This window comes from Mirounga leonina, unplaced genomic scaffold, assembly GCF_011800145.1.
Source record: "Mirounga leonina isolate KUSES-001 unplaced genomic scaffold, KU_Mleo_1.0 Mir_174, whole genome shotgun sequence".
In the NCBI taxonomy this organism is placed as follows: domain Eukaryota; kingdom Metazoa; phylum Chordata; class Mammalia; order Carnivora; family Phocidae; genus Mirounga; species Mirounga leonina.
The window spans coordinates 79,426,150-79,441,230 of record NW_023270451.1 but is presented as its reverse complement, the minus strand read 5'-3'; the positions used below and the strand labels follow the sequence as shown (position 1 = coordinate 79,441,230).

The window sequence follows — 15,081 nt, the reverse complement described above, 5'->3', positions numbered from 1 at the left end:
TAAATGCAGCGTGACCTTGGCATATCCTTCTACCTCTTTTTCCCTCTGAATAGAAAGTGCTGGAGTAGAACATCCTTGTCCTCCTTTAGGCTGTAGGCCATTGAGAATGGTTTTCAGTCCACAGTGATCCCCATATAAAGTCAAAGTCATCAGAGATGCATTGAAAAGAATGTTGTACAAATGGTCATACCCTGAAATGTCTGCATGCTCCAAATTCCTTGACTTGAAAACACCCTTGTGAAACCTGAATTGACAGACATTACACACTGATAACGATTTATATTCCCTTCATTTTGAAAGATCATGAAAGGATATTACACACAAAAAGTCTTTGAATTCCAGATCATTAAAATTTCAGAATTTTGAAAATTGAGTAATCTACTTGAAATTAGCTGAAATGAAGAAAGAAAACTGTCAGTTTATGGGAGATAATCATAACTATTACTTGCCAAGCAGTTTGGAAAACAAAAAATCTGAGCGGATATTAATTATAAGCTTATTTATAACAAGGATCCACAAATCGCTGGAGGTCATTGCTTGTTACATGTTAGGAATTTTCAGAATGCTAACTGTGGAATTTTATGTTAGGATCATGGCCAGGCGTGGTGGGGGTAAACATAGGACCTAACTCCTACTCCACCATTCTCACTTCATGCTTAGTTATGTAGACTACAATTGCATTAGTTGGTTCTCAAAAAATAAACAAGATGTTTTAGAGAACGAATCCAAGTGGGAAGACAGGGCACTTTAGAAGAGTTAATTGCTAAATCACAATTCGGATCTCTTTCTCTTTTTATGAACATTTTCCTCTCTTCAGTTTCAAAATACATGCTTGTTGAAAAATAACCGAAATAATCCAGAAGTATGCAAAGTAAAAAGTAAAAGATCTTCATCTCCACTTCTCCCTCTGCTCCAACTAATTCGTTCTTTTCCCCAGAGTTTGGACTCTATCTTTTCTGACTTTTCTTCCGTGTGCGTGTGTGTGTGTGTACATACGGGGGAGGGGCTGGTAGAGCTGGGGAAGAAGAAAGAGAAACAGAGAGAGAGAGAGATCTGCAACTTGATTTTTCACTTAATGTATCTTGAACATTTTTCCATGTGCACCTGATAAACGTACATCATCTTTCAGAATAGCTGTATAGCATTCCACAGTTGGATTGTTCCATAAGTTACTTAACCATTCACCTATTAGTACACAATAAAGTTATTTTCTAATTTTTCTCCTATACATAAAGATATAATGAATATCCTTCCACTAAAACCTACACAGGCTAGATATATACCTATTCGTTTTAAATACTTGTCAGTTTCCTTTTAGAAACTTACTTTGGAAATCTTCAAACATATACAGAAATAGAAATCAGAACGGTGAACAAACATGTACCCATCACCCAGGTGCCACAATTACCAACTCCTGCTAACTGGTCTCAACTCATCACCTGCCCTTTCCCTCCCTCTTCCAGTTGGTTTTGAGCAAGTCCCTGACAGTGCATCATGCCATCCATAAAATAGTGTATCTCTAAAAGATTAAGGTCTGATCTTTAAATATAACCACAATGCTGTTATCACATACTTTCAATAGCATTATTTTTTCTGACCTAGCAAAATATCAATAACAGTATCGTTTTTTGAGAGCATTTTGTAAATTCTCTGTTATGTACGTATGTCTAAACTTACCCTTTAGATCAACTGGATTATTCATATTTTCCATAAATTACTTAATTTTTATATACTTGATCTAAAAGAGAGTTCTAAAACAATTGTTCTGTACTCCCACTGTGATTTTAGAACTGAATTGGTTCTTATTTTCCATATTTCAAAGCTATATTTTGGTATCCTAAAAACTCATGAATTTTTTCATGGTGTGTATGTTTTGTCGGTCTAGCATATCCTTTCTTGCAACTAGTATTTTTCACCTTGAACTCTATTTTGTCTAATACGGTAATAGCTATTCCTATTTTTTTGTTGTTGTTTTGCTTCTTTGTTGATCCTTTTACTCTGTCTTTCTGTATCTTTTCCAAAAGATTTGTCTCTTACTATAAATCTGATTTTTTAACCTAACAGAGAGCCTCTGCCATTTACAAGGGAAATAATCCATTTATATAATCGAGAAAATTGATGCTCTAGTTGCTATCATCGTACTCGATATTTTCTGTTATACTTTCTTGTTGTTTCTTTTAAAATTTTCCCTTTTCAGTGCTCGCTTCAGCAGCACATATACTAAAATTTTCCCTTTCTGCCTTTTGCTCCATTGGTTGAGTTTCTTTTTCTCTTTTCACTGTTTAGAAATTACACATGATTTTTCTATTCTTCCTGCAGTTCTCTTTCATTTTTTTTCCCAGATCTTTACTTAAAATTTTTCACATTTATGGGAGCGTTGCAAGAATAATGTAATGATAACCACACCCTTCACCTAGATACCTCAGTGGTTAGATTTTCTCACATATACTATGTAAACACATAGGAATAATTATTTTGCCTAACCATTTGAGAGTAAGATATAGACAAAGTAACAGTTCACATCTAAATACTTCAGCATGTATCTCCTAAAAACAAGGGCTTTTTCCAGCATAACCATAATACAGTGATCTCAAAAAATGTGCCGTTGATACAATACTATTATTTAATGTCCATGTTCAGATGTCTGCAATTGCTCAACAATGCCTTTTTTAGATTTTTTTAAAAAATATAGGATCCAGGGGTGCCTGGGTGGCTCAGTTGGTTAAGCGACTGCCTTCGGCTCAGGTCATGATCCTGGAGTCCCGGGATCGAGTCCCACATCGGACTCCCTGCTCGGCGGGGAGTCTGCTTCTCCCTCTAACCCTACCCCCTCTTGCGCTCTCTCTCTCACTCTCTCTCTAATAAATAAATAAAATCTTTAAAAAAAAAAATATAGGATCCAACCAAAACATTTGTCAGCTTTTCTTATCTTTCAGGACCTTAGTGTTTTGAAGCATCTAGCCCAGTTGTTTTGTGGAATGCCCCTCAGTTTGGATTTGTCTAATTGCTTTCTCATGATTATACTCGGCCCAGACATTTTTGGCAAGAATACTACATAGGTGAAATTGTGTTCGTTACACTGTATCAAATCGGGGAGGCATGTGATGTCAGTTTTACTGTTACCGGTAATGATAGAGTTAGCCATTTAGTTAAATTGGAGTTAGTCAGATTTTCCTATTGTAAGAGCCTTTCCCCCTTTGTAACTAGTTTAATCTATGGTGTGACAATTTGAGAGTAGTAACGTCCTGTTCACCAACAACCTTCTACCCACTGGTTTTAGCATTAGTTGATGATCTGTGCCTGAGTCAATACTTAAAAAATCAGTTACTTCTACTGCTCTTGGGTAGCTCCTGTTCCTTTCTTAAAGATTCATGTGAAATGTCACCTCCTCCAACGCCTCCCATTCTGATATGGATGCCTCTCTTCTCTGCACCTGTAGCAACCTGACCTTCTAGCTGGGTGTAGTTCTGCTTGTAGGTTTTCTGCTCCCAGAATGGGTTGAGATCCTTCTGTCAGGAAGAGCTTTCCTTCCGCACCCCCACAACATTTGTTGTTTATTTTGTGGTGGTTTTAAAATTTTGTTTTAGTCTCACTCTGTACTCACGTCATGGACCTTTTAAAAAAAAATCAAATGTGTTATAATTCATTGATAGTCAGTGTTTTTTGAAGGTCATCTTGTCACAAATTTGGCAAGTGAAAGCCCTATTAAGCTGACTGCCCGATGATTTGACATGACCAATCATTTTTTAGTATTTACTCAATGTCTGGTACAACAAGGTGTTGCAAGTTTATCTTGTCCTTTTCTAGTCCAAAACCTGGATTCAGCCATATCTTCAAAGATTCCTAGCTCCTTTCAGTGGTGAATAGTGTTTAGAAACCAGGATCACCTCAGTGTGCTCATTGCTTTTGGACTGTCTTCATTCCTGGGCTCCTCAGAAGACAGCCAGGAAATATTTATTTTTTAATAAGTTCATACTGATACCTCCAGTTTAATCCAAAACTACAGGGTTTCTTCTTCTCTTTCCCTCATTCCTGATTTGTATCTTCCATCTCCCATAATGAGAATACTGGTTTCCTCAACTTCAGTATTTACTCATTTGCTCAATCCTACAGTGCACACAAAATAATTTCATGATTACTGTCCTCATACTACTACCAACAGCATAAATAATAAGTTTTAAAGATTTCTCTGTATTTAGTTTTGTCCTCAGAATATACTGCCCTGAACACAGAAAGTCCGAGTACTGTGTTCAAAAGGTACTTGGATTGTCTGTTTGTTTTTCATTTGGCCCTACTTTTATTTAATGTGGGGTTTTACCCATATTTATATATTTAATTTTACTTTTTGAATGTGTAAACTATTAGCATGGTTACAACAGCAGAGTGCACATTCTTTTTAAGTGTACATGAAACATTCATGAAGACAGACCATAGGCTGAGCCATAAAATGTCTCAATAAGATTAAAAGGATTAAAATCATACATAGTATGTTCTGATCACAGTAGTATTACACTAGAAATCAATACCATAAACCTATCTGGGATATCTAGATATTTGTAAGTTAAAAAATACATAAATACCCTGCAAGTCAAAAAAGAATTACAAAGGAAATTAGAAAATATTTTGACCTGAATAAAAATGAAAACACAACATGTCAAAATTTGCGTAATGCCGTTAAAGTAGTGCTTAGAGAGAAAGGTATGCCTTTAAATGCTCTTATTAGAAAAGATTAAAGTTGGGCGCCTGGGTGGCTCAGTTGGTTAAGCGACTGCCTTCGGCTCAGGTCATGATCCTGGAGTCCCGGGATCAAGTCCCGCATCGGGCTCCCTGCTTGGCAGGGAGTCTGCTTCTCCCTCTGACCCTCCCCCATCTCATGCTCTCTGTCTCTCATTCTCTCTCTCTCTCTCAAATAAATAAATAAAATCTTTAAAAAAAAAGAAAAGAAAAGATTAAAGTTTAAATTCAATGACCTAAGTTTTCCACATCAAGAAGCTAAACAAAAAATGAAAACCTCATCCAAAATATGTGGAAGGAATAAGAAGATAATAAAGGTGAGAGCTGAATTCAATGAAACAGGAAATAGAAAAACAATAGGTAAAATCAGTAAAATCAAAAGCTGGTTAGTTGGAAAAAAATCAATAAAAATGATAAATCTCTCTCTATATATTGATCACAAAAACAAGAGAGATAATACAAATGATAAATTCTAGGAATGGAATATGGATGATTAATACAGATCCTACAGGCATTAAAAGGATAATAAAAGAATATTACAACTGTATGCCAATGAATTTGACAAATGAAATGGACAAATTTCCAGAGAGAGGCAAACTGCTAAAAATTGACGCAAGAAGAAACAGAAAATAGGTGTTAAATGAGTTGGAACTATAATTTAAAACATCCCAATACTAAATACAATGTGGTTTCCTGGATTGGATCCTAGAAAATGTTGGTGGGAAAGCTGATGAAATTTGTATAAAGTCTGGAGTTAATAGCATTTTACCAGTTTTAACTTCTTAGTTTTGGCAAACATACCATGATTGTTAATATGTTAACATTAGGAAAACTGGGTGAAGGGCTTATAGAACTTGGTACTATATATGCAATTTTTATGGTTTTTTATTTTAAAATAAAAATTTTATTTAACATCAACAATAATGCAAAAAAAAAAAAATCCCAATAAGGAAAACTTCAGATCCAAATAGTCTCACTGATGAATTTTATCAAACATTCAAAGAACAAATAATACACTAATCCTACATAAACCCTTCAAGAAAATAGAAGAGGAGGAAAATTTTTGCAACTTGATTTATTAAACCAATATTTCTCTGATGCCAAAGCCAGAGAAAAACATTCCCATAAAACTACAGAACAATATCCCTCATGAACAAAGATGCAAAAATTCTTAATAAAATATTGTAAAAAGAATAAAAGTAATATATAAAAAGGATACTACATCATGACCAAGTATGGCTTATCCTAGGAATGCATGGCTGATTTAACATTCTTACATGGAAGTAATTCACCAAATTAACAGAATGAATGAGAAAACCATATAATTCAATATATGAAGGCGCATACACAAACACATGCAAGCATTTGACAGAATTCAATACCAAATCATAGTATTTTATTTAGAAATAAAAAGGAACTTCTACCATATGATGAGTCATCTTTAAAAAAGCTATAGCTAAGAACGTGCTTAATGGTGAAATACCCCAAGATTGAAAATAAGACAAGGAAGGATACCTGCTCTCATTGCTGTTATTCAACATTGTACTAAAGGTCCCAGCCAGTGCAGTAAGGCAAGTAAAAAAAAGGCACAGGTATGAAAAGTTAAGAAGTAAACCTATGCTGATTTGCAAAAAACATGATCATCTATGTAAAAGATTCTTTAAAACTACAAAAAAGCACTATAATAATTGAATTAGCAAGGTTGCAGGATACAAGGTCATATACAAAAATTAATTTTTATATACTAGCAGCCAGAAATTGGTAATTGAAATTAAAAATACAATATCAGTTAAAACAGGACACAAAATTGTGAAATACTAATGAATCAAGTTAATAAAATTCATTATGAGACCCATATCCTGAAAACTATAAAATGTCACTGACAGAAATTAAGACCTAAAGAAATGGAGAAATACACCACATTGATGAATCAGAACACTCAATATTTTTAAGATGTCAGTTTTCCCCCAGATGACATAGATTGAACACAATCCCAACCAAAGTTCAAAGGGACTCTAAAATTAATGCACATGAAAGGAACTAACATAATCTAATTTCAATACTTATTAGAAAGCTAAAGTAATCAAAATACTGTGGTATTGGCATGAGGACAGGCATACAGATCAGTGAAACAGACTATGTGGTTCAGAAATAGACTCACAGATCCATGCTCAATTAGTTTCTGGCAAAGGTGCCAAGGTAATTCAATGAGGAAAAGATCATCTTTTCAACATATGGTTCTGGAATAAATGGACACCCTTATGGAGAACAAGTGAATCCTGATGCTTATCCCACTCCATACAAAACAAATTATTGAAAAGATCTGAACCTAAATGCAGAGGCTAAAATTCAAAAACTTCTATTTTTTGTTTGTTAAAAACTTGTAAATGAAAGCACAGGAGAGATTATCCGTGATCTTAGGGTAGGCAAAGATGGCCTAGATAGGACACAAAAAGTACATAGGCCATAAGAGGAAAAGACTGATAAATTGAGCTTCATCAAAAAATTTTTAAATAACTTCTCAGTTCAATAGACAGTATTAAGAAAACAAAAAGGCACAAGCTACAGACTGGAAAAATTATTTGCAGTGCTTAATCTGACAATGGACTTGCATTCAGAATACATAGAGAATTCTTACATCTCAATAAGAAGATCAACAATCCAGTAAAAAAAATAAAAGGATAAAATATTTTAACATACTTCACAGAAGATAAACAATAAAAGGCCAATACGCCCATGAAAAGATTCTCAACATCGTTGGTCATCAGAGAAATGCAAATTAAAATCACAATTAGATACCATACACCCCCCACTAGAACAGTTCCTAAAAAGACTCAGAAAGTGTTGGCAAGAATGTGCAACTGGAACTCTCCTGTTACTGTTGGGAATGTACAATGATACAATTACTTTGGAAAACAGTTTGGCAATTTCTTATAAATTTAAACCTCCTCTTACCATACCACTCAGCCATCTCATTCCAAAGTATTTATCCAGAAGAAAGGAAAACATGTCCACACAAAAATTTTGTGCGTGAATGTTCATGGCAGCAAACCCCAAACTGGAAGCTACCCAAATGTTCACAACAGATGAATGGATGAACAAAATGTGAGATATCTACCCAGTGGTATACTACTCAGCAATAAAAAGGAATGGATTACTGATCGGCTCAATAACACGGATGGCTCTCAAAAATGTATTCTGAGTGGGAGAAGCCAAACACGAGAGAGTCTATACTTTATGATTCCATGTGTATGAAACTTTAGAAAAGGCAGATCTCATCTACACTGAAAGCAAGCACGTTGGTGGTTGCCTGGGGACTGGAATGACTGAAATGGGGCAAAAGGTAGCTTTCTGTGGCAACGGAAATGTTACATATTTTTTTGTGATTATACAAGCGTATAAATGTAACAAAATCTCATCAGGATGTACACTTTAAATGAATTTTACCACATGTCAATGAAGTTGATTTTTCAAAATGGCGTGTTCAACACAATATTGGAGGAGAACGAAGTTGGGGGACTGACACCAGCTAAGGCTAACCATATAGCTACCATAATCAAGAGTGGTATTTGTGAAAGGACAGACTAATTGAACAGAATGGAGAGCCCAGAAAGAGACCTACATAACTATGGTCATATGATCTTTGACAAAGGAGGAAAGGCCATACCATGGAGAGAAGAAAGTCTTCAAAAATGATGATGGAACTGGACATCCACAAGCCAAAAAATGAATCTAGACACAGACCTTACAGCTTTCATAAAATAACTCAAAACGGATCACAGACCTAAATGTAAAACAGAACTATAAAACCCCTAGTAGATAACAGGAAGTAAGCCTAGATGACCTTGAATACAGCTATGACTTTTTAGATACAATACCAAGGATCCATGAAAGAGATAATTGATAGGCTGGGCTTCATTAGAATTAAAAACTTCTGCTCTGCAAAAGACAATGTCAAGAGAATAAGAAGGCAAGCCACAGACTGGGAGGAAATATTTGCAAAAGACATATCTGATAAAGGATTATTATCCAAAATATACAAAGAACTCTTAAAATAACAGTAAGAAAACAATCCAATTTTAAAAACGGTCCAAACACCTTAACAGACACCTCACCAACAAGATGTACAGATGTTAGATAATCATATGAAAAGACGCTTCACATTATGTATCAGGGAAATGCAAAATACAATGAGATGTCACTAAACTGAAAATCCAAAACACAGACACCACCAAATGCTGATGAGGACTTGGAGCATCAGGAACTCTTGATTCATTGCTGATGGGAATGCAAAGCGGTACAGCCAGTTTGGAAGACGGTTGAGCTTAAACTAAACTGCTCTTACTATAGGATCCAGCAGTCACACTCCTTGCTATTTATGCAAAGGAGTTACATCCACACAAAAGCCTGCACACAGATGTTTGTATCTGTAGCAGCTTTGTTCATAATTGCAAAAACATGGAAGCTACCTAGATGTCCTTCAGGAGGTGAATAGATAAGTAAATTGTGGTACATTCAGACAATGGAATATTATTCAATGCTGAAAAGAAATGAGCTAATAAGCCATGAACAGACATGGAGGAACCTTAAATGCATCATCAATGCATGATTCCAACCAGATGACATCTGGAAAAGGCAAAACTATGGTGACAGTAAAAACCTCAGTGGTTGCCAGGGGTGGGATGAGAAGATGAATAGGCAGACAAGAGTATTTTTAGGGCAGTGAAAATACTCTGTGTGATACCATAATTATAGATACATGTCATTACACCTTTGTCCAAACCCACAGGATGTACAACAACAGGAGTGAACTCCATTTATCACTATTACTCCCTTGGGTGTTGGTTTTCTCAGGTTAGTTTGGTGCTTCTCTTTCGTGCTGCTACTTGTCATCAAATATTTGGCAATTCTTGTTTATGTAAATGTTAAATGGCATTGGAATTCTAGATTGATCATTATTGGTTACTGAAGTGTATTTTCTCAGTAATAATTATCTCCGTATTTTCTCAAAATCCCTATTCTTTTTTTCTTGATCTTTTTCTCTCACATATATGCAGTTACAGAGTTTTCTGTGCTCATGGGTTTCTGATCAGTTTGATTCCATTTGATTTATATTTTCAATAAATTTCTCACTAGCCCAGTTTACTGATTGTGCCCTTTATACAACTCAGTGCAATCATGGATTTATTCTGATTTTAAAGCTTTTGTTTCATTTCAGAAGAGAATGGGAAAGAAAAGTAAAAATCCAGTTCAGATTTTTTCAGTTTATGAACAAAAATTTATCTACCCCGGCACATAAGTCATGGTTATTAGAAATAACAGATGCCTGAGGCTTTCCCCCCTCCTCCGGCTAAGCATGAGCAGGACCTCACCTAGGGTCATTGTCATTGTCTAGATGAGATGCTAGTGATTCAGTGTCTGGGCCTCAAGTTTGCACATTCAGTATCACCCACCTAATCATAATAGCTAATGTATAAACCGTGATGCCAATGTATTAATCTAAAACACAGTAGCTTACCTTTTCACTGACTTTACTTGTCAAACAATTAATTGCATGAAATTTATAAACAGAACTCCTTATTATGAGAATCAAAACACATTTTTCATTTAATTTTGTATACAGGTATAAAGTAACAAAAACTCTTATTTATTTATTTTTTTATTATTATTATGTTATGTTAATCACCATACATTACATCGTTAGTTTTTGATGTAGTGTTCCATTGATTCATTGTTTGTGTAAAACATTTAAAGTTAATATTGTTAATTGTAGAATCACCAAATTAAAGAGAGACTGTGCAAGCTATTCCTTGAGAAATAGATATGTCACAGAACTAGAACATTCTGCTTGGCCTGGCCCCTGACTTCCTTGTGTAGGCAGATGATCATCAGAAGCAAGATTATCATCACAAGGCGGTTTGGTAAACTTGGAATCAGAGCGAGAAGAGCTAGTTGAGTGATTTCAGTGGTTAGTGCTTCGAGGAGCAGGAGAGTCACTAGTAAGGTGATACCTTTGTCTTGAGGAAAGGATCGTACCTACTAAGAGCACCACAGTCTCCCATCAGTTACCTGGAGTTTTTGCAGCTACAGAGAGAGAGCACAACACAGACACACAGTGATGTCTACCTGACTCCCGTTTTTCAGCGTTTGCGTGCACTGCCTCCTGACCATATAGTTGCCAACCTTTACCCAACAAAAGTGGCATAACCAGCTCTGGGGTCTCCAGCTTTTAGAAGTCACTCTACCTTTCCCCCCTAATGATCCCACTAGGTACCCAGGACTGCATCTCCCGTTTGGGGGATGTGGGTGTCCTGAGGTCTTACAGGGGTTTGATGGCCACAGACAGGTCCGGATAGACTGAGAAACACCTTATAGCATGGATATTTGGCTCCTGTAAGCCAGCAAGGAATGGGTGGAGTGTTGGGTGCAGACAGTCAATCCTTTTGGGTTCAGGTAACAAGAGGGTCTCTACTAGAGTTGAAGCCGGCCAGCTCCCCTGCCCCACCTTTTGAGATAAGAGCGATTCTTCAACGGTGCCACCAACGCAGCCCTCCGCTGACTTTACTTGAAAATTGGCTGCATGAAATGTATAAATAAGACTCTTTATAAGAATGAAAACACAGGGGCGCCTGGGTGGCTCAGTCGTTAAGCGTCTGCCTTCGGCCCAGGTCATGATCCCAGGGTCCTGGGATCGAGCCCCGCATCGGGCTCTCTGCTCAGCGGGAAGCCCGCTTCTCCCTCTCCAACTCCCCCCGCTTGTGTTCCCTCTCTCGCTGTGTCTCTCTCTGTCAAATAAATAAATAAAATCTTTAAAAAAAAAAAAAAAAAGAATGAAAACACAATTGCCCATTCAGTTATTTATGTAATGCCCCACAGGCTGAAATAAACACTTAAATCTAGAATAGTTAAGACACGATATCGGGTAAACACGGCAGAGCTTCCTTTGAAGGATTTGCATCCCAAGAATGAGCAGAGCAGAACGAATGTCCCTCTGTCTTCCCTCAGACCAGCCTGCACACCCAGTGAGGTCAGATATGTCTACTTTGTTCCCCCGGCTCTCCTGCAAGAGCCAACGGCCATCATGTCAGTAAAGCTGATGCTTGCTGTATGTGGGGCGCCGTTCTCGGAGCTTGATGTGGTCACCCCTTTAATAGAGAACACCTGTGGCTTTTGCAGCTGTGAAGACGACCTCTCCGAGGACAGAGAGGAGCTCCTGCACGGGATTTCAGAGCTGGACATCAGCAACTCGGATTGCTTCCCCTCCCAGCTGCTAGTGCACGGGGCTCTAGCCTTTCCCCTGGGGTTAGATTCCTACCATGGCTGTGTCATAGCAGCGGCCCGCTATGGCCGGGGCCGGGTGGTCGTGACCGGCCACAAGGTATTATTCACCGTGAGCAAACTCGGCCCCTTTCTGCTCAATGCCGTGCGCTGGCTGGACGGGGGCCGCCGAGGCAAGATCGTGGTGCAGACAGAACTGAGGACACTGAGCGGCCTGCTCGCGGTGGGGGGCATAGACACCAGCATCGAGCCCCATCTGACCAGTGATGCGAGTGTCTACTGCTTTGAACCCGTGAGTGATGTGGGGGTCAAAGAGCTGCAGGAGTTTGTAGCCGAGGGCGGGGGACTGTTTGTTGGTGCCCAAGCCTGGTGGTGGGCCTTCAAGAACCCTGGAGTGTCCCCTTTGGCTCGGTTCCCAGGAAACCTCCTCCTCAACCCCTTTGGCATCAGCATCACAAGCCAAAGCCTCAATCCAGGGCCCTTCCGTACGCCTAAAGCAGGGATAAGGACCTATCACTTCCGCTCCACTCTGGCCGAGTTCCAAGTTATAATGGGCAGGAAGAGAGGGAACGTGGAAAAGGGCTGGTTGGCCAAGCTGGGGCCGGACGGTGCAGCTTTCCTCCAGATCCCCGCTGAAGAGATCCCTGCCTACATGTCTGTGCATCGGCTCCTGAGGAAGCTGCTGAGTCGCTATCGGCTCCCAGTTGCAACCCGAGAGAACCCCGTTATCAATGACTGCTGCAGGGGTGCTATGCTTTCCCTGGCCACTGGCCTGGCCCACTCTGGAAGTGACCTCTCTCTGTTAGTGCCAGAAATCGAAGACATGTACAGCAGCCCCTATCTGCGCCCCTCGGAGTCTCCTATCACTGTTGAGGTCAACTGCAACAATCCAGGTACGGAATGGGGGCGGAGCGCCCAGCGTGGGGTCCTGTGGGAACGGGGTCTGATGGCTTCAGAAGGCCATCTCCACCCTTGGCCATGCACTTTCAAGGAGATGGGGGTGGGGGTTTTAAGTAACATTTGCAAGAGTTGAGTCAGGGCAGCATGAAGGGAGAGAGCCGTGCAGAGTTCCCGAAGGGGCCGTGGATTCGCCGGACGGAGATGGCATCACGGAGGAGGGGTAAAGTCTGTCCTTCCTGTGCTCTGGCAGGCACCAGATATTGCTGGATGAGCACTGGGCTCTACATTCCTGGAAGGCAGATTATAGAGGTCTCACTGCCTGAAGCTGCTGCCTCTGCTGATCTGAAGGTAAGGCCGTGCCCCATCTCCACATGACACAGACCCAGATATTCTGGCTTTCACAGTTGCCATCTTATTTGATCCTCGTAAAAACCCTATTGGCAACGTGGGGCATGTACTTTTATCCCATTTTAAGGATGAGGCAACTGAGTTGCGGGTGCAGGTGGACTGAAAATATCGATCTAGTACACCTAAAACTAATGTAACACTGCGTGTCCACGATACTCCAATCAATCAGCCAATAGATCTGATTCATTTCAGAGCCCAGGACTCAAACCTAACCAACTCCTGGCTCTTAAATTTTGTGCTTTTCACTTATGTCCCAGAGTGGGGAATAAGAAAGGCACCAAACAGGGGCGCCTGGCTGGCTCAGTCGGTAGAGCCTGCGATTCTTAATCTCAGGGTCGTGAGTTCAAGCCCCACGTTGGGCATGGAGCCTACTTTAAAAAATAATAATAAAAATTTTTTAAAACTAAAAAAACAAAAGGCACCAAATGGAGGGCACCCGGGCATGCAGAAGTGTTCAATCAATCTCAGTTCCCTTTCTGTGCTCATCCAATCTCCCATTGGAGCGCAGGGTCTTTCTGCCTCTTTCCTGGGACACTGAGGACTGTTCCTGGCTCCCCTGGTCCCCCTTCAGCTGTCACTTTCTTTTTTTTTTTTTTTTAAGATTTTATTTATTTATTTGACAGAGGGAGACACAGAGAGAGAGGAAACATAAGCAGGGGGAGTGGGAGAGGGAGAAGCAGGCTTCCCGCTGAGCAGAGAGCCCGATGTGGGGCTCGATCCCAGGACCCGGGGACCGTGACCTGAGTCGAAGGCAGACGCTTAATGACTGAGCCACCCAGGCGCCCCTAGCTGTCACTTTCATACACACACACACTCCGTTCGAAAATTCAGTAGCCATCCTGCTCTGTCCCTCTGAAGAGTCGTGACAGGTAGGGTCTGTTCTGTGCCCTTGTTCTGTAACTTGTTTAGCATAAACCTGGGAGAATGATCCCAGGACTCCACCCAGTACAGGAGCCGCTCCATCGGCCCAGGAGAGGAGTCCTGGAGAACGGGAGGAACTGAATCCACCCTCCAGTTCATGAGCTGGTCACACTGCCTCCCCCTGCACCTCCTCCCCAGTCAGCAAAAGTCCCAAGTCAGCAAGGTCCCCTCTGCCCCGTTCCCAAGGCCAGAGTCACCACAATGAAATAGGCAACCCAGGACCCTATGGGTTCCAGAGACACCCAGGGGCCTTTGTGGGAGTCAGCCCTCCTCAGCATTAGCCTATGGGCTGCACCTATGAGTGCCCCTCACTTCAGTGTCTAAACATGACCCTGTGTGGAGCTGACGCCCCAGGGAGGACGTTTACGTAAAACACGATTCGGTCCACACAGCCCCGAGGAATGATGGAATGGCATGGGCTTGCATGGGGTCATGGCCCAGTGGCCTTTCCTGTCCCCACCTCCTGGGAGCCCTCCCTCTCCACCTGCACACACCCCAAGGTGACTCTTAGGGGGATCTCTCTGCTCCAGATACAGATCGGCTGCCACACGGATGACCTGACCAGAGCCAGCAAGCTGTTCCGAGGCCCACTCGTGATTAACCGGTGCTGCTTGGACAAGCCCACCAAGTCGATCACCTGCCTCTGGGGCGGCCTGCTCTATATCATCGTGCCTCAGAGCAGCAAACTGGGCTCTGTGCCCGTAACTGTTAAGGGGGCCGTGCATGCCCCATACTACAAGCTGGGTGAGTGGGAGCCATGGGGAGTGGGAGAGCTGGGTCAGGAGATCATCTGGGGCTGTTTGGTGTAGGAGGAGAGAAACTCTGGGCTGGTAGAGGGGA

The 15,081-nt window shown here is 40.5% G+C and overlaps 1 protein-coding gene and 1 non-coding gene across 5 annotated transcripts in view; both read left to right on the top strand.

Annotated features, from left to right (window-relative positions):
• The window catches only part of TCAF1 (TRPM8 channel associated factor 1), a 48,787-nt gene that overhangs the window by 26,147 nt on the left and 7,559 nt on the right, over positions 1 to 15,081 (top strand). For all 4 annotated transcript variants that reach the window (XM_035021309.1, XM_035021311.1, XM_035021308.1 and 1 more), the window contains exons 3-5: positions 11,911 to 12,905; positions 13,163 to 13,260; positions 14,772 to 14,985. In XM_035021309.1, the coding sequence (XP_034877200.1) occupies positions 11,911 to 12,905; positions 13,163 to 13,260; positions 14,772 to 14,985 (1,307 nt within the window). The remainder of the gene's footprint in view (positions 1 to 11,910; positions 12,906 to 13,162; positions 13,261 to 14,771; positions 14,986 to 15,081) is intronic.
• Positions 13,610 to 13,682, top strand: TRNAK-CUU. Its single transcript has one exon. It is a non-coding gene; the product is annotated as a tRNA-Lys (tRNA).